Here is a 27741-nt window from a genome sequence, read left to right on the forward strand (position 1 = left end):
ACAGGTGAAAATAGAGCAAAAGGACCGCTAGTCTTTGACTTTATTTATTTTCTGCTGTGTTTTACTTGCATCTGAAAGAGTGAGTGTAAACACATATATATATATATATATATATATATATATATATATATATATATATATATATATATATATGCTTGAATGTGCAGAAAATAGGTTTAAATGTTAAAATAATTTCTTCCAGTCAGAGAATGGTGCATATAATTAAAATTTTGCTTCATGCATAAAGTAAAAAAAGACTTTTCCATTTGATTACATTTTGTATGATGGATTATGTAGAAAAAGTAGAATTGGGCTGAAAGATCTATCGCTTTATCACCTATTCAGGTTGTAAATCATGTTTTTAAAAAGTAACTAAGTAATTAATTACTTTTGAAAATAAGTAATCAGTAAAGTAACGGGATTACTTTTTGGGGGAAGTAATCAGTAATTAATTACTGATTACTTTTTTCAAGTAACTTGACCAACACTGGGCGTCACCAATCAGACAATATCACGTCAGACAGGTTTCTTTTAAAAAAGAGTCAAAACTGAAAACCTGGAAACCAAAACTTTGTGAAATGTGGGGTTTTTTTGCAACATTCTTTCCACAAACTCAAGTTTTCAAACAGTTGCAACATCTCCCACACTGTGTCAGTAGCTTCTGTACTGCATTTTCATCAAAATGGTGGTAAAAAAAAAATCGGCACAATTGTTCTCTCATGTCTTCAACCCAGCTGCAATGGCTGTGCACAATGCGCCAAGTTACAAAAATCCAAAGGTGAATGACCAGCCGATGTACTGCCTTTAAATTGGTAAATTCAGGATGTGATCTCACAAATTTTGGTCTTGCGACACCCGCAACAAAAACAGCACATCAAGCATAAAAACCCCATAAGGTCTCCCAGCAGCTCACAGAGAGAAAGCCACCAGTATCAACTGTCCATTAAATACTGTGTGTTATAACCTCAGGATAATAATGCTTGAAAACTCAGGGTCCACTATCAGGACGTTTAATGACCACTTTCGGAGGCATCAACAGTTAGCCACAACACATACAGGAACCTGTTTCCCACATAACATTCCGACAGGTAAAGCCCTGAAAAACCTTTGAAGGTTCCAGGGTGTAATGCCCCCAAACATACACAACATAAACACCAACACTCTCTAAAACACTATGGATCAGGTTAAGTAGTTGTCATAGTATCTCAATGGCATAACGATACTGATATTATTGATAGTATTGTTATCAGTCTGGAGCATGGGTATATCACATGCTAACAATTTGTCAGCTCTCTTGTACTGACTTATTTGTTACTGAAAACTTTACTGTGACCAGATTGAATGTATTAGCATCACTTCTAGACTCATCACAGTGTTAGCCAGTGCAGAAGTGTAAAAATGTTTTGTTTATGACTGCCGATTTGATGTTGTTTTGTCATTCACACACAGGAAGCATTTACATGTACATGGTGGTTCTCAAGTCAACTTAAATTTTTAAAGGTTAAACAGTGTCACCCAACACTGGTCATGTTTGATTCAAAGAAACATGATACCGGAATAATAGACTAAACATTGACTATTAACTGCAGCTACATTAAATCAGTCATTTCTGTAAACTCAACCTAAACAAGAGGCAAGGGAGAACTACATCCCTAAAGCTTTACATGAAGAGGTAATCTGACAATTTTATTCTACTGTAGCTGCAGGAGAATAGAAGGTGCAGGAGGGATAGAAAGATATGTGAGTTAAACTGGCTTGACTTTACCAAGTCAAAAACTAGTCAACTTGAAATAAAAACAGAAGCACAAAAACACTCAGTGTGGGTAACACAGTGCTTCTAATCAAACTTAGAGAGAATATATTTGCCAATTTTCAGTACCCACCCCCCTGTACAGGACGGTGATTTTCTACTGGGTCTTACCCAGTAGATGATGCAGGGTTTAGCTGGAGCCAGTGTGGGTGAGGGAACTCGCCCAGCCTGACTGCACTGATGACCAGGTGTCTTCCCTGATTGCCCTGATATGAAGAAACCTGAGTACGCTTGCAGGTCAAACTGTATCATCTCCCCTCTTGATTGTGGTACTTGTTAACCTATAGCAGGGCTAGGCAACTCCAGGCCTCGAGTGCCGGTGTCCTGCAGGTTTTAGATCGCACCCTGGGTTAACACACCTGAATCAAATGATTAGTTCATTGCCAGGCCTCTGGAGAACTTCAAGAAATGCTGAGGAGTCATTTAGCCCTTTAAATCAGCTGGGATGGATCATGGACACATCTAAAACCTCCAGGACACCGGCACTCGAGGCCTGGAGTTGCCTACCCCTGACCTATAGGATGCTTTTAGAGTGCAGCCTTCGAGGGTGTGTTACCTGGAAAGGCTAGAACAACCTACACAAGCTGTTTGGAGTAATAAGGATTAATACTCAGATGTATACCTTTATTTTCTTTTACAAAGGGTTAAGAGAAAATCTACAATTAAATTGACTCTAATTGTGAGAGATTTTATCAAAGCAACTTGGCACAAGCAAAGCAAAAGCACAAATTTAAAAAAAAATCAAATCGCATCCATCTAATTCACATATCTAATGAAGCTACTCTGAGCTAATGCTGATTTTGTTCTTTGTTCATGTGTGAAGGACTGTGAGAATGAGAACATAACATTTGTCATGTATTCTAAAAGGAGCTTTGAGACGGAACTTAAGCTGACTTAGCTTTAGACGTGATGTTCATTGGATTTTTTGTTCCCTTTGTACAGAGCTGTTTCACCTTGTTTTTAGTTACTGTGTTAAAGCTAGCTGCACAAATTAAGCTGAAATATGATGAGCTATCAAGAAAGCAACTCGCTAGTACTGACTATGTGGAAAATTGAGAGTGATCACATTAGATGTAATAGTAATACATTTCAGACTTTTTACAGTGTTAGTCAGTGCAGCAGTTTTCAAACTGTTTTGATTATTGTAACGGATTCATTCACACTGTACTGTTTTTTCACACTTGTCTAAACTTCATGCTTTTTCTTTATAATGTTCCTTTTCTCAAGCAAAGCTTCTCACACCATCTTCCTCTTCTTTGCTCAAGTAAGGTTAGACCACCCAACAATGGTCTTAAACCTACAAAGCCGACAGAGGAAGACGTGTGTTAAACTGGCTTCTAAGTACAAATAAGCTCACATAAGATTCAACATTTGACAGTGCACATGTTACGATGTGGTGCTACATATATAAATCTGATCTGGATTGTATTTAAATAAATGAGATCTGTTTTTGTTTACAATGTTTTTTGTTTTGTTATCTTCCAATTCCAATTCTATACGATTCCAGTTTTAACAAGTCAAAAAATAGTTGAAATGAAAAATGTTTTTTGGAGATTCCAACTCTGGCTTCCAGTAGTGCCTTGAAAGGAGCGCATATGAATGTGAGTGGCTATTTATTTTTCATAGCAATGCTATTTAGGTCTTGAATGCAGGGCCGGGGAGTTTTAGCCTTTTCATCAACAAAGAAAAACCCAGGTGAAGAGTTAGGGATGTATTTCTCCACTGCCTCTTGTTCATGTTGCAAGAGGTTATAGAGATGACTGGTAGGTAACGTAGCTCTAGATAACAGCAAATGTTAATGTCAGTTAATGTGTAACAATGTGGCATCATGTTTCTTTAAATAAAGCATGATCAGTGTTGGGTGACATTGCTTAATATTTGTTACTCAAGCAAAAAAGAGGAAAGTGGTGTGAGAAATTTAAGTTAGCTTGAAAAATGGAACTTTACAGAGAAAAGGCATGAGGTTTAGACCAGTGTGAAACAAGAGTGCAGTGTGAATGTATCTGTTTTACCACCTTGTAAATGCAAATCAGGTTCCTTTGTGTGGATCACAAAGCAAAATCAAATCAGCAAATTCATTTTTTCACACCAAAACATTTTTTAAATAAAAACATGCACTGTAAAAAGAATAACCCTATTCAAATTAAAAAAAATGATGTCCAATTGTCACATCCAAAATATTTGACTTCATAGAATCCAAATTGAGTCACTTGATATGACCTGATACTTTTATGTTGATATAAACAATATTACTAGACTTGACTGAAACTTTAAATTTTGCATTGATCCAAATTGATTTTTTTACATAGAACCATATTTTAATTATTGAACCAAGCTAATATATTGAAATTTAACCAACCTAATGTATTCACATCGAACCAAATTAACATGAACTAATATGTTTGTGTTGAAGCCAGGTAATTGATTTACATATATTCAAACTATATTTTTTACATTTCATTTTATTTCAGTTCAAAAATGCTCTGCATTTCCTATAAAAAACAAGACAGATGGCCAACCAATTATTTCAAAATTATTTATTGTTCCAAACCATTTTAACTATAATCAATAGAGAGGATTAGTAATATACAGATTTAGTGCTACGGCAGAAATGATTAGAGAAATGTTTGTTTTATAAAACCTGCAATCTTTTGAAAACCAGTATAAAACCTGCAACCTGTCTGAAACTGGCATAAAACCATTATAAAAACTCTTTTTAAACCAATTTGCAAGTACTCAAAAACGTTTATATGTGCGCTGTGCCTGTACAATGTAAAAAAAATCTACACATGTATCAATAAAATCAACTTAAATCTCCCTTTCAAATGGGTGTTCTTATAATTTTTGAATGTAGAATACCACTGCAGGCCAACCAAGCAAAATAACCAAGCACACATGCACATGCATGTGCACATACACATGCACACATGCATGCAAACACACTACTGTGCAGTGTTAAGTTCACAATTAAGTTTGCGAATCTTAGAGGTCATCTTGTTAAAGTCAAGCTCCATCATAATCTTTTGAAGAGCCTCAAAGGTGAACCTGAATCCTCGTGGATATTCCATATTAAGAGCATAACAGAGTCCAAAGACCATTGCCACTCCAGCTGCCACAGAAGGCAACTCATTCAGGACTTCCACACCATCAATGATTATCCCGATGTCTCGAGGCTGATGTAGGAGGCTTGAGTTGTCCCTGAAGACGAAGAGTGCCATGGTGGTACTCTGCAGCTCTTCCTCAGCTTCATCTTTCTGGGATATCTTGAGATAAAATATGGAACAAAATGTACAAGTGAAGAACTGAAGTCTGGCAAACCTGATAAATCTTTGACCATAATAAACTACTATTTTGATAGTTGTTTGGTCACAGACTATTAGAACAATTATTTTACTAATCAGATTGTGAATTGCATAATCATTAAATTAAATCAGTGGTGGAACATTTTCATAAATGTTCCACAAAGCCCAAGAAAAAAAAGAAAACAATACAGAACCCTAAGATATTAACTTGATGAGTTGATTAATCGTTGCTGTCCTACATTAATCACTGCATTTAATAGCAGAGTTGTCAAATTTACATCAAGAGACTGCATCTCATGTAGAGACAGAACAGATATGGACATACCATGTATTCTTTTATCAAGTCCTCAACACGTTCTCCAAGGTAGATAATGAGAGATTTAAGTATACACTCCCTTCTAATGTCAGCATCAGCATCCTGCAGGAACAGTTAAAATTGTTACTATGCAATATGGAGAGTATGCTGTGTGAGAGGAATTTTTTTTCACCTCTCTATCCTCATGAGGTGACTAATGCCCCTTTTCCACCGACAAATCGGAACGGTGCGCTTGAGAGCAGTTCAGTTTAGCGCGGATGAACTCGCTTGTTGCGGTGGAAACATAAAGCGGACGTAACTGGGAACAGGGGCGAACCCATCTGGCTATGAAAAGTCGCGCGCAAAAGTCTTTGTCCGCAACGTCACAGCCCGAAGAACAACAACAATCGCGATATATGTGTGTTTTTGTACTTTGCTCTGTCTGTGGTTCATTTTGATTGGTTTGATTTTTGGTTCTTGTGGAGGAAGTCGCCATGGTCCAAAGTCAATGGAGTATGGTTGCTGGGAGGTTTTTTTAAAGCCTTTTGTGGGAGCGCTTCTATATCACATTACGTGGGCACCACACACACCCGGGCCAATCAGGTGTAAAGGCGGTGGAAAAGCGTCCGCAGGGGGCTAAAGTGAACTGAGCCACACCGTGTTCTGTCGGTGGAAAAGCGGCATATGCTTTCTTGTCCCTAAATAAAAGTTTATATGTATATATGTATGTATGTGTATCTGGCGAGTGAGAGTGAAAATGTGTCTCCAAAATAAATTTTGTTGTAGTTGTGCTCTGTACTTGTATAATGACAATAAATCTCTTCATTCATTCAAGGACAAAGCCCACACTTCCTTTCAACATTTTAAAAGGTCACAGCCATAATCACTGACGTTACCAAAATAAAACTGTAACAGGATACAAATTCTCATTAGATACAGGGGTTAAAATGCTAACTGTCATGTTAATAGTTAATTATATACACCCTACCTGATCAAGAAACTCTAGGATTATGGCAGTTTTTGCTTTGGTTGTCCCTCCTTTCTTTCTGATTATTTTAAGTAGCTGTGGGGAGTGCTTGTCCAGCTGGGCCATGAATCTGGTTAGCAGGGGAACTGCAGTAACCCGCAGAAACTCTGCATTAATCTGTACATGAGTAGACAGTGTACAATACATTTTTTTAAAGACCAACTTCCAACAAGAAAAAGTCAAAACATATATTTCCCGTTTCCAAACTATGATAAAAGGCATTAGTACAAAAAAGTTAAAGTTATACCTCTTCCATCTGAAATAGACCTGGCCATCTTTCCAAGAGGTTCTTGATGTCAGGCTTCTTATCCACAACCTCTTTCCTCCTGAATTCGAAGGTCCTGGCCATCTTCTCTTGTACAGTTTTCTCATTGTTTCTCTTCTTTAATTCGGTCAGGAGAGATATTCGCTCTAGTTCTAGGCTTTCTGGATTCTCACTGCTGGTCTGAGGATAGTAATTGGCCTCACCTCTTCTTGCCTTTTTGTTGTTCTTGGCTGGCTTGGGATAAGGATCTTCTCGTGACTTTGATTTGAGGGTATTTACTAAGAGCTCAGATGCAAGTCCATGTGACTTAAGCTGAGTGCGGTAATTGCTCATCTTAGTCTTTAGTCTGAGTTTCCATCCGTAGCTCTCATTGAAGGAGTCTGGTTGCCTCAAGCAGGGATGTTTCCTTGTCAGAGCCTCCGCAACGTCACTCAGGTCTGCATCACTGGGGTACGCCTTGTAGGAGAAAATCTTCTCTGCCAGTCTTTCCAGAATGTCGGACAACATTTTCGATGTAGGTGTGAGCCTGGTTTGGTCCTTTGTGTATTCCGCATTCCCTTTCTCAAGTTGACCTTCTGTTTCAAAAGAGAATTGTGGGATGTTGAACTCCTTTGGCCAGGGCTCTGTGCGGAGTTTCTCAGAGGAGCTGCTGCTTAGTATGACTGTGTCATCAGTGTGTGTTGAGATGGAGCTTGTATCTAGGTCACTTTCTACAAATTCTAAAATTAATGTTTCAGTAGCAGACGGTATGACCTTGATGGTGGTAAGATTCTTGATCATGGAGGTTGAGTTCAAGTTCACAAATGTTCCACCAAAGTCTACATCTTTATATTGCAGCCTGATACCTCCAGCAACTTTGCATGACTCTTTAACTTGTTCAATGAGCTCTTCAACTGTGTCTGGCACCCTTGATAGATCCATCCTCTCAGAGCTATTGTCACTCAACAAAATGAGGAGTCGTATGAGATTTGGCATATTTGTGGATCAAGTTGCCTCTCAGCGCTAGTGTACACAAAACTTACAACATAAAATAACACAAAGGAAAGAGACACAACACAGTATCAGCTCCCACTGCAGGTTTTTGAACATATGTTATAAGGGTACTGTCACAGAAGACTGCAAATTTGGATTGCATGTTTAGTGTGTACAACCACACCTTATCCTATACAAAGGACATTTTCCAAAGCCAAAAGTGGTCCAGTTATGTCATGGACTTTTCTAGCCTGTATTGCACAGAAGATAAAGTGTGCTCTAAGTCCAACCAAACTCTGTTTGAAGAAATGCCTCAGAAGGGGGCGGTGCCTGATGGATCAGCATTCATGTGGGTGGCAGGCTGAGGTGTGATTGACACGTCGCACTACTTACACAGCAATTCACCCTCAAAACAGCTTTTTTCTGCTTATAAACTGTATTAGTGAGTCTTTACCTATGCAACCTTTCAGTTACTGGGCATTTCTTTTACAATTTCATGTAAACTTGTTAAATTCTACACTTTTTGGTCTAAAAATGTCTTAGTGCTGCCCTCTTAGGGTTGAAAGGTGGCTATTGCATTTGAATTTTGTGATTGGCTGAAAGCAGTTCATGCCTACGTCAGCGGTACATGCCAGTCACCAGCATCGTCTCTAAGACACATTCGCAACCTTGGGGTCCCAACCCCAATTGGGGTCGCGAGATAATTCTTGGGGTCGCCAAATCATTTTGGAAAAATATAAATGAATGTAGCTTCCGAATGAATGACAAGTGGTTGGTCTCAAACAGGTATTTTATTACTCAAAGCCAGTTACTGGCTTTGAGTAATAATAGCAAATGTGGGTTTGTTTTTTTTTTAGCTCTGAATAAACAGATGAACAGAAGCGCTTTTGGACCGTTGTGGAGAAATATGCATCTGGTGTGAACAGCGGAGCAGCTGACAGTGTATGATTTTCCTAAGCGCACCACTTCGAAGTGTTCCTGCGGCCAATGTAAACCATGTGTAAGAGTTAGACCAAAAAGGGTAGAATTTAACAAGTTTACACAGAAATGTCAAAAACTGCCCAAAACTGAAAGATTGCATTGTAAAAACCCATTATAACAGTTTCTAAGCAAAACAAGTTTTTAGGCTTCAGTTACTCTTTAAGTAGTTACACTCCAAAATAACAGGACACAACCAAAATGAAATGTTCCCTTCGCCCTCCATAGAAAATGTTGCTGCATTTATAACTGGACAGAGGAAATTAGTGGACAAGGATCTCTTACTAACTCACACAACGGATGTAACTAATGCAATAGCAATATTACTTACTACTACAAAAGTGATTTTCAGAGTGCTTTTCAATTACGAAGACTAGAAAAGGGGAAATGGGGCACATCTCCCTACACAACCAGCATTGAGCACACACCTGGGTGAAGCCGAGAGAGCAATTATTGCACACAATAGTGCCAACACATCAGCAAGGTGAATGAGAGGATAATGAGGATTATGAAATGTTTAAAAAGGATGTGCAGTGTAAATGCAAAATGATACCTGTTCAGATTAAAATGAAAATGTATGCTTCAGCCATGGAATGGATGGAGCGATCTGTGGTTCTGAAAGCATACAGAAAAAAAAGAATAATGTTACTTCTCTATAAAACACATAACATAGAAAAACCAAGAAATACGTAACATGACATACACATCCTTATAAAAAGCTAGTACTATAATTTGATTTAGGTTTACCAAACAGTCTACAGACCAGCCATTAGCGACTAAGTTTGGCATAGGGTCAATTTTTTGCTGTTAAAATTAAAATTTCTTCAGAAAATGCACATTTTTCCGAGCCGCGCCTGAAAGTCAATTGAAGGAATTAGTCTTATGTCATTGATCTTATATGCTGGCTTGTTATTTCTGTCTCTAAATCATGCACATTAATAATTATCTTTTGCGCTCGGTGTACACACACATAACACACAGATATTTATATGAAGAGAGACAGAGACAAACGTGCGCGCACAAACACAAGCTTGTGTCTAGAAACCGCGAGCTCACCAGAAAAATTCAAACGAAGCGGAGCACGGAGTTATACTATGAATGTTATGAACTATGAACTTATGCTAGCTAGCTGTATCCACCACCGATGCATCGTGGTAACGCTAGCTAGTTAGTATACTGGTAAAAAACGGCTTTTTGCCTAACTTGCATTCCCGACTGTGATGGTCGGTTGCTGGTAACCAGTTCTAACGTCGCGCCGGATAGCTAGCTAGCTTGTAGCTAGCAGCTACAATCATGCAAAAATTGGGGGTGGCTGTCGACCCAGCTTAAATGGGGTTATTTTCTGCAATTTTGGCAATACAAATTATAAAAGCTTTTGTAACATACTTGGCTTTACTTACGTTTATTTTCAGATGAAATTAATCAAAGATGTGACACGATGTTTCCAGCAGCCATGCAGAATAAAAAGGGGTCCCGGTCTATTTCTGGTGGGCGTGTTCAAGTGCAAATCACTTTGACTCAAATTAAAGATATTATCTGTTCAACATGAAAAGAAATATATGTTTTGAGAGAAATCAAAAACTTTGCGTTGTGTCCTTTGTACAGATATTTAGTTTCATCCAAATCAAAAGTGGTATTTTAAAATGCAAAAAGAAAGGGTTTCACAATCAAATCAATGATTTTATTCTGTTTTGAATGGCACTTATTAGATTGAATGAATGACTGCATGTTAGACTTTTTTCAGTGTGATTAGTTCATTACCAGGCGTCTGGAGAACTGCAGGAGCTAATTTAGCCATTTAAATCAGCTGTGTTGGTTCAAGGACACATCTAAAACCTGCAGGGACACCGGCCCTCGAGGCCTGGAGTTGCCCACCCCTGCCCTAAACTATGATGTTGAACAATCTTTGTTTTCAGGTCATTCGAGAGTTGTTTTAAGGCTGCCACTCAGAGAAGATGCAAAGAGGAGAAAAACTTGCAATTGGCCACCTTAAATACCCTTTCTTATAAGTGGATTCACCTGTCTATGTAGGTCAAGGGTCAATGAGTTTACCAAACAAATTTTGTGTTCCAATAATTAGTGCTAAAGGTATTCAAATCAATAAAACATCATGGGTGCCCAAATTTACGCACCAGCCTAATTTTGTTTAAGTAACTATTGCACACTTTCTATAAATCCTATAAACGTTTGACTTCCCAAATATCATTATGCTTGTATGCTATATGATATATTTAAATGATCCAAAAAAACAATCATTTATGAAGAAAAATCCTGAAAATTATCACATTTGTATACCACTGGATTTGGTTTCCTCACTGAATTTATTGTTACTTAGAAAATGAAATAGAGGGAAAAGTTTCCTGACTGAAAGGGAAAACACTGAGTGAAATACATTTTGATTAATTTATCAAAAGAAAGTTTCACTTAAAAAGATCTCTTTATAATGTCTATTTTGTTAATGTTTTTTTTTATTCTTTTTATTCTTTTTTTGAACCATCCTGTTAAGTAAAAAAGTGCTCAGTGAATTAAGTTTATGCCTTCTTTGTTGTACTTTGCTAAACCTCACCATACTGCACCCCAGCTGGTTAGACACCCATGAAACGAGCGCAAATTTCCTGTGACAGAACCACACCAGCTATAATGCATCATTTTCACAGCTTGTTGCACACATTTAGTGCTGCTAATAATAATTAGTGAGTGGAAAGTTTCAGTAATGTAGACAGTCATTTTGAATGTAGTAAAATTAAAAACTGCAGATTCTGCACTGATAGAAGCAAACTCTTACTCTTAATGAGGCTCACTAAGCATTATGAGTGATACATTAATAGAAGAAGAACAGACAAAAACTCATCTGTTAGACAAAACAACTCCTGCATCACAGAACAGAGATGGAACTTAACACCTCTAAGAGGCATGCAGTGAAACTGTCTGAATAATACAAGGCTGTAAAATACCTGACTTTATTTTGCGTACTTTTTCTTCCCCAACTCTAAAAAGTGGCCTCTCCCTACTTCCTTTTTGTTAAAGTTAAGTTGAGCTGCTGGTTTTGGCATTGGAGGTTTTGGATTTTGGCCTTTTAAAAATTTGTGACATTAATGAATTAATATTTCATACCATCAGTGATATTACTAATTTCTTTGTTTGTTTTGTTTTTGTTGGTTTTCTTTTGTTTGTTTTTTTAAATCTGTTTTCCTTTGTCTCATCATTTGATTTACTTCAAGAATAAATAAACTATTGGAATTTTTATTTCACATCTACTCTCTGCTTTGCTATAAATATAAAGGCTTGGGCCTGATAGGCTTGAAACAAATAGTCATCACTGTCTGACCTGCTTAGTTTATTGATACTTAATGTTCCACACCCAGTAACATTTCTTTTAAGTAATGACCCAACAAGTCAACTAAAAGTATTTAATGTTTAATAATTATAAAGATGTATACATTAATAATGATAATAAAACATGGAAGTGAAACAAATGATGAACAAAGTTAAATTGAAAAGAGAAACATTGCAACCATATAACATTTGTTCAGAGCTTCAACAGAATAAAAATGCAGAAAACGCTGACACTGGTAGTATTTAAATATAGAGGAAACTTAAGACTTGATGGATTTTCTCAAAATATTCATCAGATTTAATAGTTTGTATTTCTCTGATAGGAAATCACCTTTAGCTATATTGACACGGACCTTTTGTGCTCGTGGAATAGATACAATCAAATCCTGTTGGTTCAGTGTGTCGAAGTCGCTTTGAAAACTTGACTTGGCCGTACTCCACCTCTGGCTTTGCCTCCACCCTTTGCTCTACTTGCTTCCCTTGCTGCTGCAGCATAACCCTGACATCAGCATACGTGACTTCCTGGTCATCATCTTTCTCTGCCTCTGCAGAGAAAATAAATTGAGCAAATAAAGTCAGTGAGTCATCAAAACAATAGTTTGACGTTTCATGAAACTTAACAACAACTTAACAAGAGTTAAATAAATTAGACACACATATATATTACTGATCACTTTGAGAATGAAGTCGAAATGTGCAAATTACATTTCTTGTTTCAAAACAATTGCCACGGCTGCTATACCCTCAACAAAATACCTGGTTTAGACAACAACAAACATACGCTTTATTGCACAAGGGTGGAACCATCGCTATCCTTGCATCTGGCCATTGCCAACCATTTAAACCCAGTTAAAGAAATGGGTATCAAAAAGATCAAAAAGAATCACAACTTTCTTGGTAATATTAAATAAAGGAAAATATTTTTTGTCAGACTGAAGTAAGTTAAAGGAAGTTTTGTACCTTTTTGTTTTGTAGAGAGTTTATTCTGTTTTTTCCTCTGAGCACAGATGACAGCTACACCCACAAATAAGAGAAATACCAGTGCTGAGAGAACACCACCGATCAGGGGCAAAGCTGCTACTCCTAAAATGAAAGACATACGAAAACAAAACAAATGAACTCAGTAAACACGTTTTTTGTTTTTGTTTGTTTTGTTTGCTGGTTTTACAAATTTATTTGGAAATACAGTGGAAAAAAAGAGCCATTCACATTAATGTCCCAGGTGCAAACAATGGGGAAAAAATGCAGCAAACAATTAGATGAGTTATGACATTTGTACAAAGTGGTCATAATCAATACAAACCGAATATTACCTTTTGTTTATAATAATCTCACTCACCACAGGTAGATATCTTCTCTTCTTTGGAGACATTACTGACGTTGTTCCTGACTGAGCAGACCAGATGTCCTGAGACGTGCTGTTTCAGATTTATGATGTCATCCTGATTATTTACAGAAAGGAGTTCAGCATCTGTCAGTGTGCGTCCATCCAGAGTCCAGCTGTACTGAGGACTGTCCCCTCCCTCAGAGAAGCAGGACACCCTCCTCTCTCCCTGGGACAGACACTCAGAAACCAGCAGGACAGAGGACACAGGAGCTGAGAGAAACACACACCCAAATGACTTATGTTACTATTATAGGATCTTGATAATAATTTTCTGATCACCTGCTAAATTTGCTAGTTTGCTCACTTACGGACACTCAAAGACCTGCAGGACATGATTAGTCTCTAATTCTTATGGTAGTTTTATTATAATGAAGAGAGAACCAATAATCCAGAAAAAAACACATTACATAAAAGTTAGAATTTGATTTAAAATGATTGAATGTCATTCATAAGTATTTGATCTTCAAGCAAAGCATGACTTAGTACTTGGTGGAGAAACCCTTCTCAGCAAGCACAACAGTAATTCATTTCTTACAGTTGGTCACCAGGTTTGCACACATCTCACAAGGGGGTTTTGGTCAACTCCACTTAACAGAAACTCTCTAAATATTTTAGGTTTGTTGGCTGCTACTTGGAAACTGAATGCTTCCTGTCATTCCACAGATATTTTACAGTAGTGAGGTCTGGATACTAGATAGGCACTTCATGACCTTAACATTCTACTTTAGCCACTACTTTGCTGCCTTGGTTGTATGTTTTGGGGCATTATCTTGCTGACAGACCTATCTCCTCCAACACTTTATACATTTTATTCATGTGCTTTTTTCTGAAATTTTTTTGGTTCAAAAATTCACACAAAATGTGTGTGAACAGTGAATCTCTGGGCCAATAAGCACATGTTCAAATGTAACAAGTTGTGAGTTGTATTAAACATATCTGTTCTCAGAGTGTATCAACTACATAAAATTGTCTGTCTTTGAAATTCACTGTTCCCTAACCACAAATGAGAATATCAGTGCATAATTTAGTATTTGTAATTCAAGATTCTGCTTTTTCATTAATTGAATAATATCATTTTTAATCCAATGTTAAAAAATATATAAAAAAATAGGTTATTTTCCACACATAAAGATATTTATAAATGTCTTTATTATATTCAACAATAGCCTTACAGTACTCATTTAAACCATGTGTTTGACCTGAATTCCAATTTTTGTTTCAAACTCAAACCAATTATGCTGTGTGCATTCATTTTTTGTTTGCATAAAAACATCTGCAAGCATTTCTTTGTGTGTATCTTTTAGGACCTTTAATCATGCTCTACAATTTTTATTTTGATGTAATAATTTTAAGTTTCTGCCTATTTGCTTTGTTTGGTCAAATTGTATTCAATTAAATTGTATATAGTTTCACTACAACAAGACTATATATTACATTCTCAAATTAAGAACAGGGAAAGTCCAAAATGCATGGATCTGAAATTTATTGGGATATATTATATACATAGTAAATAAAAATTTTAATTCGTGCTTTGTTTTCCAACAAGGAAAACTTACCTTGAAGAAACAACTGTAGAGTCCGCTCACCTGATGATCTTCCATCTGAATTAAAGGTTTGAAGGGTATAATTACCACTGTCATTCCTGCTGAGGTCATTGATCCTAAATGTTCAATTACTGGGAAAAAAGAGATATCTATGTTCTATGCTATTTGAATAAAACGTATTATTTCTGACAGTTAGTATTTTTGATGAATTCTTTGACAGATCATATCTAGGTATTTCTGCAGTGCTGTCCATCAGTTGAAGGTCCACAGTTCCTCCCAAAGCTCCATAACACTGAGCTCCATCCTGTCTGCCATCACAGGATGTTCCCACACCTGAAAATTTTGAAACATTAATAAATATTTGTCTCAGTTCATACTATGTGAACAAGCATTTTTTTGGCATGCAGATTAACATTACACAGGTCTGTGAGTGAAGCACATTGTGTTAAGGCTCAGCTAGCAGCACTATTTTAGAATTAGTGTCACGTTTTGACATTTTTGTCTGGAAGTCCAAACAGTAGAATGATTTTAATTTAGCTGCAGCTTGTACATGCTGGCTTATCATTACTACTGAATCATCTACTGTGATACTTCAGATAGTACAACAGAGTATTATAGCCACATTAAGAAAAAATATATATTGGTGATCAATTATAGTTTTTGCTACGGTTGCAAGACTCTCTACTAAATGCCTGGTGTAGATGAGTTAGTGAAACAAACTAATCACCGTATTACATCACATAGCATACATCCTCTTTATTGGACAAGGGTGCAACCATCGATAGCCTTGCATCTGTCCATTACCAGCCATTTCCTTTCCAGCCAACTCCAGCAAGTTGGATTGTTTTTCCATCAGATACAACTTTCTGCACCATCTTTTCAAAGTCCTTATACTGATCACCACAAACCACTGTTTATGAAATAAAAGGGGAATCATTTCCTTCCTCGATTCCAAGGTATGATTTCACTAACTCAGTGAGTATAGCTAGTCTAGCGGATTGTCTTAAAACAAGTGTACTCTCCTCATTTGGACTTGAAGTAGATTTTCCTCTTTAATCTCACAATTTGGACATTATTCTTGAAATAATCAGTAATATTTTTTTCTTAATGTGGCTCTAAGCACTCCACCATAAAATAGAGCCATTTTAAATGGTTGTGGTCTTTCTGCAAAATGTAAAGGTGCCTGCTGCGACAAAAATGAACAGTTCCGACACTTTGATGTTTCAGTTAACTTTCCCCACATAATTATGACAAGTTGTTGTTAATGTGAAATCTGTTCATATATACCATAGTTGTAGTAGATACCCAAAATAAAAAAATATGATATATTCTAATAAACAGTGTTTGCACTGATATTACACTGATAGTGTCTGAAAACTGCATTTAAAACACATTTATATTGTAGATAACTGAGGGCTTTTCCAAAATCTAAATAGATTAAATAAATAAAAAATTCTAAAAATGGTACATCTTCCATCATATTTGATTATTAATAAAGCTGTGATGGAGCTAATTCAGGTGATTAAAATTAGTTATATATTATTTAAACAGTTCTTCTTCCATAACTGTATGTACTTTAAGTGCATATCCACATGAAATTGATATCAGAATTTGATATTATTATTACAAGGAGCCAAACTGTGTAATTTAAAAACAGTTAAAGCATTCTGTAATTGTAATTATATTCAACAGATCTATTGTTGATTTTTTCTGTGTTTGAGATTCTTCATCCATAAGAAAAAAGTCAAACCTTTTCACTGACTTTACTGGATCCCATAGCTGTAAAACATGTTATTCTATTTTGAAATGTAGAATTAAGTATTAATTTTAAAATGTTACGTGGCTCACCATGAGACACTCGAAAGAACAGCAACAATACAACAGCTTCCATGTCTGCTCAAGGTTCAGCTTCTGATGATCCAGACAGTGGCTTTCAAGCTTCAGCTCAACGTATGCTGCTCTGAACAGACTGCTGTGTCCTGTTAGTGAACCGCCTCAGAGAGCAATGCGCAAAACCCTTTGTGTTAGGTTTTATTGATGAGGGGATGGAAGGAGGTGGCATCAGTGTTTCTTCCTTTTTAGCTTTCAAGAAGAGAGGGAAACATCTCATTGATACTAAAAGAGGTTTTGAGAATAATTTCTTAAATTCCTAAGAAATCAGTTCACCTGTATTACAGAATTTAGTTTTTAGTTATAATAATTTAGTTTTTATTAATAATAAATTTTCTCTCTCTTTCAAAAAAAGTCACTCCGGATGACCACTAACTTTTTAAACACTATGCAATGAATTGATATATTTTATACTTATACAAATAATTACAGGTCATCTTTAAAGCTTGGCAAATCTCAAGTTTTAATAGTACAAATCTTAAAGCATTAAAGTCCAATAAGCCACTAAAACACAGTTAATCCAGTAATAGCATGCTGCAAAATAGCACCATCTCTTGGTAGAGAATAATGTCAATGCCGCTGAGGCCAAGGGGCAGAATGGACCTTATATACAGATGCAAACAAAGAGGCTCAAAAAAATGGCGTGAATAACGTTTATTTACAAAGATGTAATTTTTAAATGTAAATGACAAATACTAGTGCAGGGAACTGTTTACAGGGGCTATGTATATCAAGCTATGTATATCAGTGAAGGCAACAATAGATCCTCAGCACTTAGCTCTTGCATTTATATACAGTGTTATGCAAATGTTTGGGCACCCCTGATAACTTTCATGATTTTCCTTCATAAAACATTGTTTGGATTAGCAATTTATCAAATAGCAGACAAACACAGTGATATTTGAGAAGTGAAATGACGTTTATAGGATTTACAGAAAGTGTGCAATAGTTACTTCAATTCAATTTTATTTATGTAGCACCAAATCACAACAAAAGTCGCCTCAAGGCGCTTCATAGATACAGAGAAAAACCCAACAATCATATGACCCCCTATGAGCAAGCACTTTGGAGACAGTGGGAAGGAAAGACTCTTTTAACAGGAAGAAACCTCCGGCAGAACCAGGCTCAGGGAGGGGCGGCGATCTGCTGCGACCGGTTGGGGTAAGAGAAGGAAGACAGGATAAAGACATGCTGTGGAAGAGAGACAGAGGTTAATAACAGATGTGATTCAATGCAGAGAGGTCTATTAACACATAGTGAGTGAGAAAGGTGACTGGAAAGGAAAAACTCAATGCATCACGGGAATCCCCGGCAGCCTACGTCTATTGCAGCATAACTAAGGGAGGATTCAGGGTCACCTGGTCCAGCCCTAACTATATGCTTTAGCAAAAAGGAAAGTTTTAAGCCTAATCTTGAAAGTAGAGATAGTGTCTGTCTCCCGAATCCAAACTGTGCGTCTGGCAGCACATATGAACTAGCTAGTCGATGGGAGACACTCAGAAAGGCCGGACAGCCCTGATCCTCAAGGACCCCCAGAAGGGACTGGTCCCATTCAACTACCGGCAAGGCAGCCGGTAGTTGGATGGGACCAGGCCATTTAAGATGAACAGGCACATGGCAAGAATACCAGAGGCACAAAACATTAGCTCCTGGTAGACCGAGCAGACAGCCAAGATTGCAAGACTAGGCTAACCAACCTGTGCACTGGATTGATTACAAGAAGGTTTATGACTCAATGCCCCACACCTGGATTTGTCCTGCAGACAGACAAAATGGTGTTGGCTAACTAACCGGAAATAGTGGATGTAGAAACAGAAGAAGACAGCCGTAGTGATAGATGTAGCGATGACAGTAACATCCGAAAGAAGGAGAATGAGAAGTTTGAGAAATACCAAGGGCTTAGAGAGGAGTTTGAGAAGATGTAGGGGGTTAAGGTAACAGTGGTCCCAGTGGTAATCGAAGCACTAAGTGTAGTGATTCCCAAGCTAGGTGAGTGGCTCCAGCAGATCAATATTCAAGATCTCTGTCCAGAGAGAAAAAAAAGAAGAAGAAAAAGAATACTGCTAGCATAATGGACAGGTTTTTAATGGGGGCTCTCACATAAAAGCAAAGCAGAGGTTGAAGCATTGCAAAATATGCTTCCAAACCAACTCCCTTCCAAGCCAAAGGCTAGAAAATATGATGATGCATATCTTGTATTGGGCTTCACCTGCACAACGACGGTGCCAATGTAGGTATACTGACAGAATTTGTTTCCCCTGCGTTGGGAGCACGCGCTGGGCTGTCCAAATCACGGACAAACAGTATCCCACATTATGGATTTTCAGTTCACAAACACTTCTAATAATGACATTTTGGCAATGTTGTAAAATAAAGGGGGTACAATCGAACCAGAGAGAAAAAAAGTACACTTTCTCCAGTCTGGAATCATTGTAATCTCATAATGTCAAATAAGGTACATGTTTTCCGCTCCTATGCTTATGTATTCCTGCCTCATCAGTACCATGTGGAAGAGTGTTTTTCCAAAGCAGGAGAACTGATCTCAAACAAAAGCTTCTGATTTCTTAATAAAAATCTGCCTTTTCCCCTTACACACACAAGTACACAAGCACACAGTCAAAAGCACTTATATTTCCTAAACCAAACTTCCCCTTTATTTCACATTTTTCTCTCATACTTCCTTGAATAACAATAAAGTATAAAGTATTTTTCTGTTCTAAACATTACACACTGTATTAGTCAATTATATTATTTTTTATTATATTGAAATTATTTGGAATATATAGACTTCTCTTTCATTTAGATTAACACTTTATCATCAGCTGGTTTTGTAAACAGGAAAACAGATGTCAGAATAAATATACCTAGTTCAGTTCCTTGGCACAACCTTTATCCATATTGCCGGCAATACTTTTTTTGTCCTGCAGATGTCGGTATTGAGCGATACACTCCACTAGAAGTAATCTACCCATCATTACTCTCCGCCATATGTTAAAATACCATAAGATAGCTCACTAAATGTAAAGCTATAACAGTTTTTTTATTACACATTAAAACAGCTAAATAAAAAAACTTTAAGTTTAGTTATTTTAATAAGGACTTGGACTTGGGCCCCTGATCGGCACCGGGCAAAGTGGTCTGGTGCGAACCAGGGGAAGGCCCATGGTGGATGTTGGCACAGTGTGAATTCTGACCAGTGCTCTGTCAAAGTGAAGAAATTCAATGAAGCACGGGTAAATGGCGAGAGTAACTATGATTCTCTTAAGGTAGCCAAATGCTTTGTCATCTAACTAGTGAAGTGCGTTCAATTCCAGAGAGAGTTCAATTCCCACCATCAGGCTGGGGTCTTGCTGTGCTAGTCTGCATGTTCTCCCAGTGTTTCTCTCCGGGTACTCCAACTTCCTCCCACAGTCCAATGACATGGAGTTAGTGAGGATAGGTTAATTGGAAACTCCAAATTGCCCATAGGTGAGAATGGTTGTCTGTGCCTATGTGTTAGCCCCGTGAACAACTGGCGACCTGTCCCTGCACCCTGCCTCTCGACCTAAGGCAGCTGGGATAGGCTAAAAAGGATAATGGCAGAGAATGGATTGATGTAGTTTAATAAATTTTTGGCAGTGACAATAAGCATGAAACAGACTGAGCACAAAAATCATTTACTGTTTAATGCATGATTATTTAGTCAACTAAAATATTTGTTCTCACAAACATTACTGAGGTGTATAACTATGTCTGTAAATCACCTAATGTTCACTATAAATGTTAATATGTTATACAAAAGTATTTTTACAGTGTAGAAGCAGAAGTAAAAGCAAAGTATACAATATGAATATTTACTAAATTAAATGCAATCTTTAGTACAATGTAAACTTATTTTATAACATCATATTTCGATATAGGATTTTCACTTCAGTAAGGGAAGAGTATTTACATCTTTATTTATTTGTCAATACACTGGCAAAAACATATTTAACTCTCCAAAATGCTGAATACATTTTTTCAACAAATTCCCAAATAAAAGGCAGAAAGCATCATTAAAAAAAAGGTTAAATTTAGTATAAGCAGCAGTAACAAGTGGGCTGATTCTTTTTGTTTATAGCGTTTTCTAATTTCAGCTTTACCTAGAAAAAAAAAGTGGCAAATGACTATGGACTACTTTTCTTACATCTTTTTTTCTATTAGTTTCCACAGAATCCAAATCCAAAAATACTCATAGCTTCACCAGATGAAATTTGCAACTTAGTGTTGGCCTAAGTTGCAGAACTTCTCATTTCGACCATCAAAACAGAGTTTTCTGGGAATTCTGTTTGCGGGACAGCAGAGGCTTCAACTTTTTCATTTTTCTTTTTCTTCCAAGTAAAGTAGATGGAAATCCCAATTAATAAGACAATTACCACGACTGCTCTCAAACCACATATAGGCAAGGAAATATCTGTTCAGAGACACAAAAATCACAAGCAAAGCTAATGATGTGACAGAAGAGTTATCAGTTATATACTGTGGTTCATATCTACTTTTTTGCTGACTCTTTATTTACAACGACTCATCACACCAGGTAGTGGCATGTATTTGATTTGTAAGATTTTCTTTTTTACATATATCATTCCAGATACCATTTCGGAAGCAACCCAAGGGGATTTTTGTTTCCTCCAAAGAGCTTTTGGTCATTAGGCAAATGTGCAAACCACTACACTATTCAGCCACTACTATGGTTCACATTAGTTAAATCCTTTTCCAGTTGTCAAAGGCTAATCACATTCACAAATGAATGTGATTATTCAAGAATGGTGAAATAGATAACATAGATGTGTCTACTAGGAGGATGAGGGGTATCACTGGTGGATGCCACTATTTTTTGTTGATTGTGATCTTTAAGACTTGCAGGCACACAGTCTAGTGTTGTGTGGTCGTGAACGAAACGGCTCGTAGGGCTGACTCTTTGAAGTGAATGAGCAGAGGGAGAAAGGGCGGTACTTACACTTGCAGCAGCAGTAGCACACGAACAGAGCAGGAGGGAGAAAGAGAAAGAGAGCCAGGGGCAACAACAAGTGACAACATCGACACATTGAAAAGTTATAGTGAAGAAAATGAGTGACACCAAGAAAAGATGCAAAATCTGGAACCATTTCAATTTTATTGACAATACAAAGGTAGAGTGTAGAGTCTGCAAGAAAAGAATAGCATGTAGAGCCGGCTCCACAAACAACCTGCACAGGCACCTGAAAACTGTCCACCAATCAGTGCAATGAGAAGATAAAACACAGTTAGATGAGTGTGATATTATTGAAGATGCTTTTTGTTTTCTTTTTGTTTTTCATATTTGAATCTATATTTTATTGTGTTGTGGTTTGCAGTGTTTTGTGATGTTTCACTTTAAATTTGTTTAAAAGGAAAAAACAGAAAATTTAAAGGGTTAAAAGTTGAATTGTAAATAGTTGTTTTTTGTATTTTATAATTTATTTGATATTTAACATTTATCATTTATAATTTATGTGGCGTGAATAAATAAAAGCATATGTAAATAATAAACATACATAAATAATAAACATGTTTTTCCATTAGTAATTTATTTTGTGTATAATTTTATATTGTTGTTGATATTAAATTAATTAAAGCAACAAAACAAACCAAAGAGCTGCTTGGGAGCTGAAAGAGTCAGCTCTTTTTAGTGAGCCGAGCCAAAAGAGCCAGTTCTCTAAAAAGAGGAATTGCCATCAAAACCACTGTCTGTTGTTGGTTTAAGACAGACTGTTTATGGCTGCAAGTGCACAGACAATATATTACAGATAATATAATGATTAAGTTATTTTTTTTATCGTGTTCTCACTCACCACAAGTACATATGCTCTGTTCTTTGGAGACGTCACTGACATTGTTCCTGACTGAGCAGACCAGATCTCCTGAGACGTGCTGTTTCAGAGTGATGGCGTTAGTCTTAATATTTCCAGAAAGGAGCTCAGCATCTGTCAGTGTGCGTCCATCCAGAGTCCAGCTGTACTGAGGACTGTCCCCTCCCTCAGAGGAGCAGGACACCCTCCTCTGTCCCAGGAATAGACACTCAGAAACCATCAGGACAGAGGTCACAGGAGCTGAGAGAAAAACACAAAGATGACTTTTGATATCATAATAAGATGCACTTTCATGCACTATGTGCCTCGGCACTTGATGCCCCTAATCTCTCACATGGTCTGCCACTTGGCGCTGAGTTTCTGTAGCTACTGAAATCTTCCACTTTGCAAAAATATCACTTACAGTTGGTTATGGAATATCTTGGAGAGAACAAATATCTCAAAATAACTTGCTGCAAAGGTAGTATCCTGTTACAGTAACATACACAACCTCAGTGAGCTCATTAGAATTATTCATTAATTCACAAATGTTTGTAGAGGCAGACTGCATGGCTAGCTGCTTGGTTTCATACATCTGTGTCAATGGAACTGAAACCAGCTGAATTCCAAGATTAAGAGATGTGACCCAATTGCATTTACATCAATTAAAGTCTGCATTTCCCAACATTTACCTTGAATAAACAAATGTAAAGTCCGCTCGCCTGAAGATCTTCCATGTGAATCAAAGGTTTGAAGGGTATAATCACCACTGTCATTCCTGCTCAGGTTATTGATCCTAAATTTTCCATTTCTGGGAAAAAAGCTAGATCTATGTACTATGGTATTAGAAATAACCTTATTATTTCTGACAAATAGTATTACTAATGAATTCTTTAATAATTGGTATCTAGATATTTCAGAGGTGCTGTCCATCAGCTGGATGTCCACAGTTCCTCCCAAAGCTCCATAACACTGAGCTCCATCCTGTCTGCCATCACAGTAAGTTCCCACACCTGCACAATTTTGAAACATTAAAAAGAAAAACATTTGTGATTCATTAGTTTCTGTTTAAGTGAGTCCAAACTCACTTAAAGACACCACAACAAGGCTGCCAAGGTTCATAGTGAGCTAAGAATTTACCACTCCCACTAACACTGGTAAAAAGACAAAAACAGAATGAAAACTCTGCTCAAATGGTCACGTACTGAAGATGTAGCCAATAGATTCTTACATTAATATATTAAATAAAAAATCAAAGTACACAAATCTTACTTTCTTGTATTTGTGGTGCTTTAATTTCCCTGAGGACCGAGTCAGATATTTTGTAAGGTTAAAAAGCTAGGTTCACTTGTTGGTTTAATACACAAGGTTCTATTGGCTTCATACACCCACCCTCACACCTGTGTCCCATTGATTGAGGTGCAGTTGATGAAAATAAAGCCTATCCGTAAAAACATATAATTCATGAATAAATGTACAAAGTGACCATAATAAACAAAGTCATGATATTGTTTTATCAAAATGTTCTCACTCACCACAGGCAGATATCTTCTGTTCTTTGGAGACACTATTGACGTTGTTCTTGACTGAGCAGACCAGATGTCCTGAGATGTGCTGTTTCAGAATAATGATGTCATCCTCATTATTTACAGAAAGGAACTCAGCATCTGTCAGTGTGCGTCCATCCAGAGTCCAGCTATACTGAGGGCTGTCCCCTCCCTCAGAGGAGCAGGACACCCTCATCTCTCCCTGGGACAGACACCAAGAGACCAGCAGGACAGAGGACACAGGAGCTGAGAGAAACACACACAGATGAGTTTAGATACTATAATAAGATGCACTTAGATACACTGTGCTTCCTTCTGTGTAACTTTACATGGCCTGTAACTTGGTGGCTGGTTTTCCATAGTAGCTAAAATTTTCCACTTTGCAGTTATTTGACTTACAGTACATCGTGGGATATCTAAGAAGGAAGACATATCTCAAAATGACTTGCTGCAAAGGTAGTATCCTGTTACAGTAACATGCACATATTCAATGAGCTCTTTAGAATTGATTCATTTACTCACAAATGTCTGTAGAGGCAGACTGCATGGCTAGGTGCTTGGTTTCATACATCTGTGTCAATGGAACTGAAACCAGCTGATTTGAAAGATTAAGAGATGTGGCCCAATACTTCGGTGAATGCAGTGTGCATCATGTAGGTTATTAGCGTTATTTATGGCTAATTCATATGCTAATTCGAAACAGGGGATGCACAAAATATACGTATCTGAAATTATGTATACTCTATTATAAAGATATCCAAAACAATATTACATTTACATCAATTAAAGGTTGAATTTCCCGATGTTTACCTTGAATAAACAACTGTAAAGTCCGCACACCTGATGATGCTCCATCTGAATCAAAGGTTTCAAGGGTATAATCACCACTGTCTGTCCTGCTCAGGTTATTGATCCTAAATGTTCCATTACTCAAAAAAAAGAGAGATCTGTGTGCTATGTTATTATAAATAACCTTATTATTTCTCATATATAGTATTCTTAATGAATTCTTTAACAGGTAGCATCTAGGTATTTCTGAGGTGCTGTCCATCAGCTGGATGTCCACAGTTCCTCCCAAAGCTCCATAACACTGAGCTCCATCCTGTCTGCCATCACAGTAAGTTTCCACACCTGCAAAATTTGAAACATTGAAAAGAAAAGCATTTGTGATTTGTTAGTTTCTACCTAATAAATTACAACAACAATTTGATTAACATTGTCAGCAATCCAAAATTTACTGATGAGAGGACTTTTACTTGTTAAAAAGTAGTTTTTGTATTACCATGTTTATACCTAATGCCTAATTATGTTTTGGATAACCCAGTGTTTTGATTGAATGGTATCAAAGTATTTGAAGTAGCATTACTGCCATAAATCTGTCAGCTCTTAATATCTAACTCGGCGTAGGTAGCAGTTTTGACAATTATAGGTAATAGAGCCTCAAGAACAAACATACTGCATCCATAATCCCAAAGTTATCACACAAATGTGTCCAACATTTACTAATATATTAATAATTAAGAAATACAGGTAGACACATTCTCCACATTTTAGCAGAGTGCAAAAACTAAAGTATTTTCATGTAACCAAAAGAAAATAAATGTCAAACAGAAAACAGGAACCCATATTTCAGAGAAAAGACTCTGCACAGGACAGATGTGTTCATTTCTGAAGGTGGCATTAAAAATGATAAAGTAATGCAACCTATACATTCTTAAGCATATCTGTAGTGACTGCATGACTTAAATAACTTAAGATCTGGATTCCTAGTTACAGCCAACCGATAAGTTGAGACAGATTCTTCAAAATCAGGCAGTTTATCACAGTAACAAATAAGCTTGATGTCTCTGATAAGGATGGAAAGAATAAAGTCCTTTAAAAAGTCAGTTTAAAACTCACTTAAACACACTGCAAAATGGCTCCCAAGGTGCATAGTGGGCTAAGAATTTACCACTGCTACTCAAACTGGTAAAAAGACAGAAAAAGGAACTAAAGCTCTGCTCAAATGGTCACGTACTGCAGATGTAGCCAATAGATTCTAACATTTAATTAAATAAAATAAATCAAAGTGCACACATTGTAACTTTGGGTAAGTATTTGTGCAGCTTTAACATCTCTGATGATGATGTCAGATATTTTGTACAGGTTAAAAAGGTATTAAATGATAAGTGTCACATGTAAAAAGAATATCTCACCATGAGACACTCCCAGTAGGATCACCATCAATCCCAGCACAGCTTCCATGTCTCCTCACTGTTCAGTGTGTGTTGACACAGTCGACAGCCGTCAGAGTACTTTATTAAATGATGCACATTTGTCCAGCAGGTAACAGTCAGAAATGGCTCCTGCTACTGATCAGCCTCTTTTGAAATGCTGTTCTCATTCTGTGTGTGGAAATTTGAAAAAGGAAGTACAACTAGCATGTTCATTACTTTGCAGAAATAAAAGGAATCTCACAGATCTTCCACAGACTTTGTTTAATTATTACTCACACTGTCACAAGATAAAAATGGTACAATCAAAAAAATACAAAAACAGTTGTAAAAATAAAGTTATGGAGCTGAGGAAAAGGGTAGGATCTACTCCCCCAGCCTATTATTTCACAAAGTGTATGAAACAGCTGAAAACTACATGATGGAGAAGCTGAATTGAATATGAAAGTGCAAGTCTTTGCCACTGTGGGGCAAAGCACGCAACCACTGTGTGAGGTTGCGTTGTGGTCTTTTCTGAGCTGATGAGCAAGCTACACATTATCAGATCAGGAGCTGGCTGAGAACTCTTCAAAGAGAGGGAAATAGAACTATGATAACTGTGATAACTGGAGTGTGCAGAGTTTCCGTGAGCAGTTTTCCTGCATCTTGACTCATGTGTGTAGAGTGTTCATAGCATCATGTTTTTGTTTATTTGTTTTGGAGGGTTGAAAAATAGTTAAATAAACTTGTGATCATATTTATGGATCACGATAGCACATGCCATTGGCCAAATGATTTATTTACGTAGATGAAAAAAGTGAGTGTTAATGTGTCTGACGTCACAGTGTTTTTGTGCGCTGTGTAAAAGTAATTGCCTCTGATTGTGAGAGTGGTGATTCTGCAGGTCACCAGCTATTAAAAAAAAAAAAAAAAAAAAAGAGTAAAAAAGAGACAAAATTTACATTGTAGATGAAAAATAATCATAGGAAAAAGGTTTTGTGTTGATCAGCCAAGAGCAACTACAATCTCATTTTCTGCTTTTAAGAAAGGACAATTCACAAAAAACAGAGAGTCTCTTAAACTCACAAGCGAGCTCTCACTCCTCCCTGAAGACAAGGAATGCAGCTCCAAAGAGCAATAACATGGCAGATAAAGAGACAGCAGCAAAGTCCTGGGCAAAGAGTCCCAGCAAGCAGCAGCAGTGTGGACAAACAGCATCAGAGAAAAAGAGCAAACCCATCATCCTGAATGATTGGATGAATGGCACTGTGTTTCCAACAAGCTGCAACTTCACTGTGCATGTGAAAAGAACGTTTGAGGAGAACTGAGGAGACTGTTGGAGTTTGACATTTGCCACTTTTGGAGAAA

The 27741-nt window shown here is 37.1% G+C and overlaps 2 protein-coding genes and 1 long non-coding RNA gene across 3 annotated transcripts; all 3 read right to left on the reverse strand.

Moving 5' to 3' along the window:
* Nucleotides 1–4252: 4252 nt before the first annotated feature.
* Nucleotides 4253–8806, reverse strand: LOC146524560 (uncharacterized). The gene is made up of 4 exons (XM_085134404.1): nucleotides 6682–8806; nucleotides 6396–6551; nucleotides 5438–5530; nucleotides 4253–5073 (listed from the first exon to the last, which is right to left on the reverse strand). The coding sequence occupies exons 1-4, from the start codon at nucleotides 7672–7674 to the stop codon at nucleotides 4753–4755; spliced, it is 1563 nt and encodes a 520-aa protein (XP_084990530.1). The 5' UTR covers nucleotides 7675–8806; the 3' UTR covers nucleotides 4253–4752.
* Nucleotides 8807–11488: 2682 nt separating this feature from the next.
* LOC146524561 (uncharacterized) lies at nucleotides 11489–14416 on the reverse strand. The gene is made up of 3 exons (XR_014869436.1): nucleotides 13325–14416; nucleotides 12946–13068; nucleotides 11489–12530 (listed from the first exon to the last, which is right to left on the reverse strand). It is a non-coding gene; the product is annotated as an uncharacterized LOC146524561 (long non-coding RNA).
* A 5479-nt stretch (nucleotides 14417–19895) lies between these two features.
* On the reverse strand, nucleotides 19896–26608 carry LOC146524562 (pregnancy-specific beta-1-glycoprotein 4-like). The gene is made up of 6 exons (XM_085132960.1): nucleotides 26377–26608; nucleotides 24992–25312; nucleotides 24170–24427; nucleotides 23327–23647; nucleotides 22638–22895; nucleotides 19896–21238 (listed from the first exon to the last, which is right to left on the reverse strand). Exons 1-6 carry the CDS (start codon nucleotides 26423–26425, stop codon nucleotides 21057–21059), a joined length of 1389 nt encoding a protein of 462 aa, XP_084989086.1. The 5' UTR covers nucleotides 26426–26608; the 3' UTR covers nucleotides 19896–21056.
* Nucleotides 26609–27741: the final 1133 nt, after the last annotated feature.

The sequence above is a fragment of the Neolamprologus multifasciatus genome, chromosome 2, assembly GCF_963576455.1.
Source record: "Neolamprologus multifasciatus chromosome 2, fNeoMul1.2, whole genome shotgun sequence".
Classification (NCBI taxonomy): domain Eukaryota; kingdom Metazoa; phylum Chordata; class Actinopteri; order Cichliformes; family Cichlidae; genus Neolamprologus; species Neolamprologus multifasciatus.

Excerpts from the sequence above, each read along its gene's own strand:
- LOC146524560 (XM_085134404.1), bottom strand. The coding sequence starts at position 7,674 with ATGCCAAATCTCATACGACTCCTCATTTTGTTGAGTGACAATAGCTCT. Across the intron at positions 5,531-6,395 it reads TCCTAGAGTTTCTTGATCAG|GATGCTGATGCTGACATTAG; the intron begins GTAGGGTGTATA and ends CTGTTCCTGCAG. Across the intron at positions 5,074-5,437 it reads ACTTGATAAAAGAATACATG|ATATCCCAGAAAGATGAAGC; the intron begins GTATGTCCATAT and ends TTTTATCTCAAG.
- LOC146524562 (XM_085132960.1), bottom strand. The coding sequence starts at position 26,425 with ATGGAAGCTGTGCTGGGATTGATGGTGATCCTACTGGGAGTGTCTCAT. Across the intron at positions 24,428-24,991 it reads TTTACAGTTGTTTATTCAAG|CTCCTGTGTCCTCTGTCCTG; the intron begins GTAAACATCGGG and ends TGTTTCTCTCAG. Across the intron at positions 22,896-23,326 it reads TTTACATTTGTTTATTCAAG|CTCCTGTGACCTCTGTCCTG; the intron begins GTAAATGTTGGG and ends TTTTTCTCTCAG.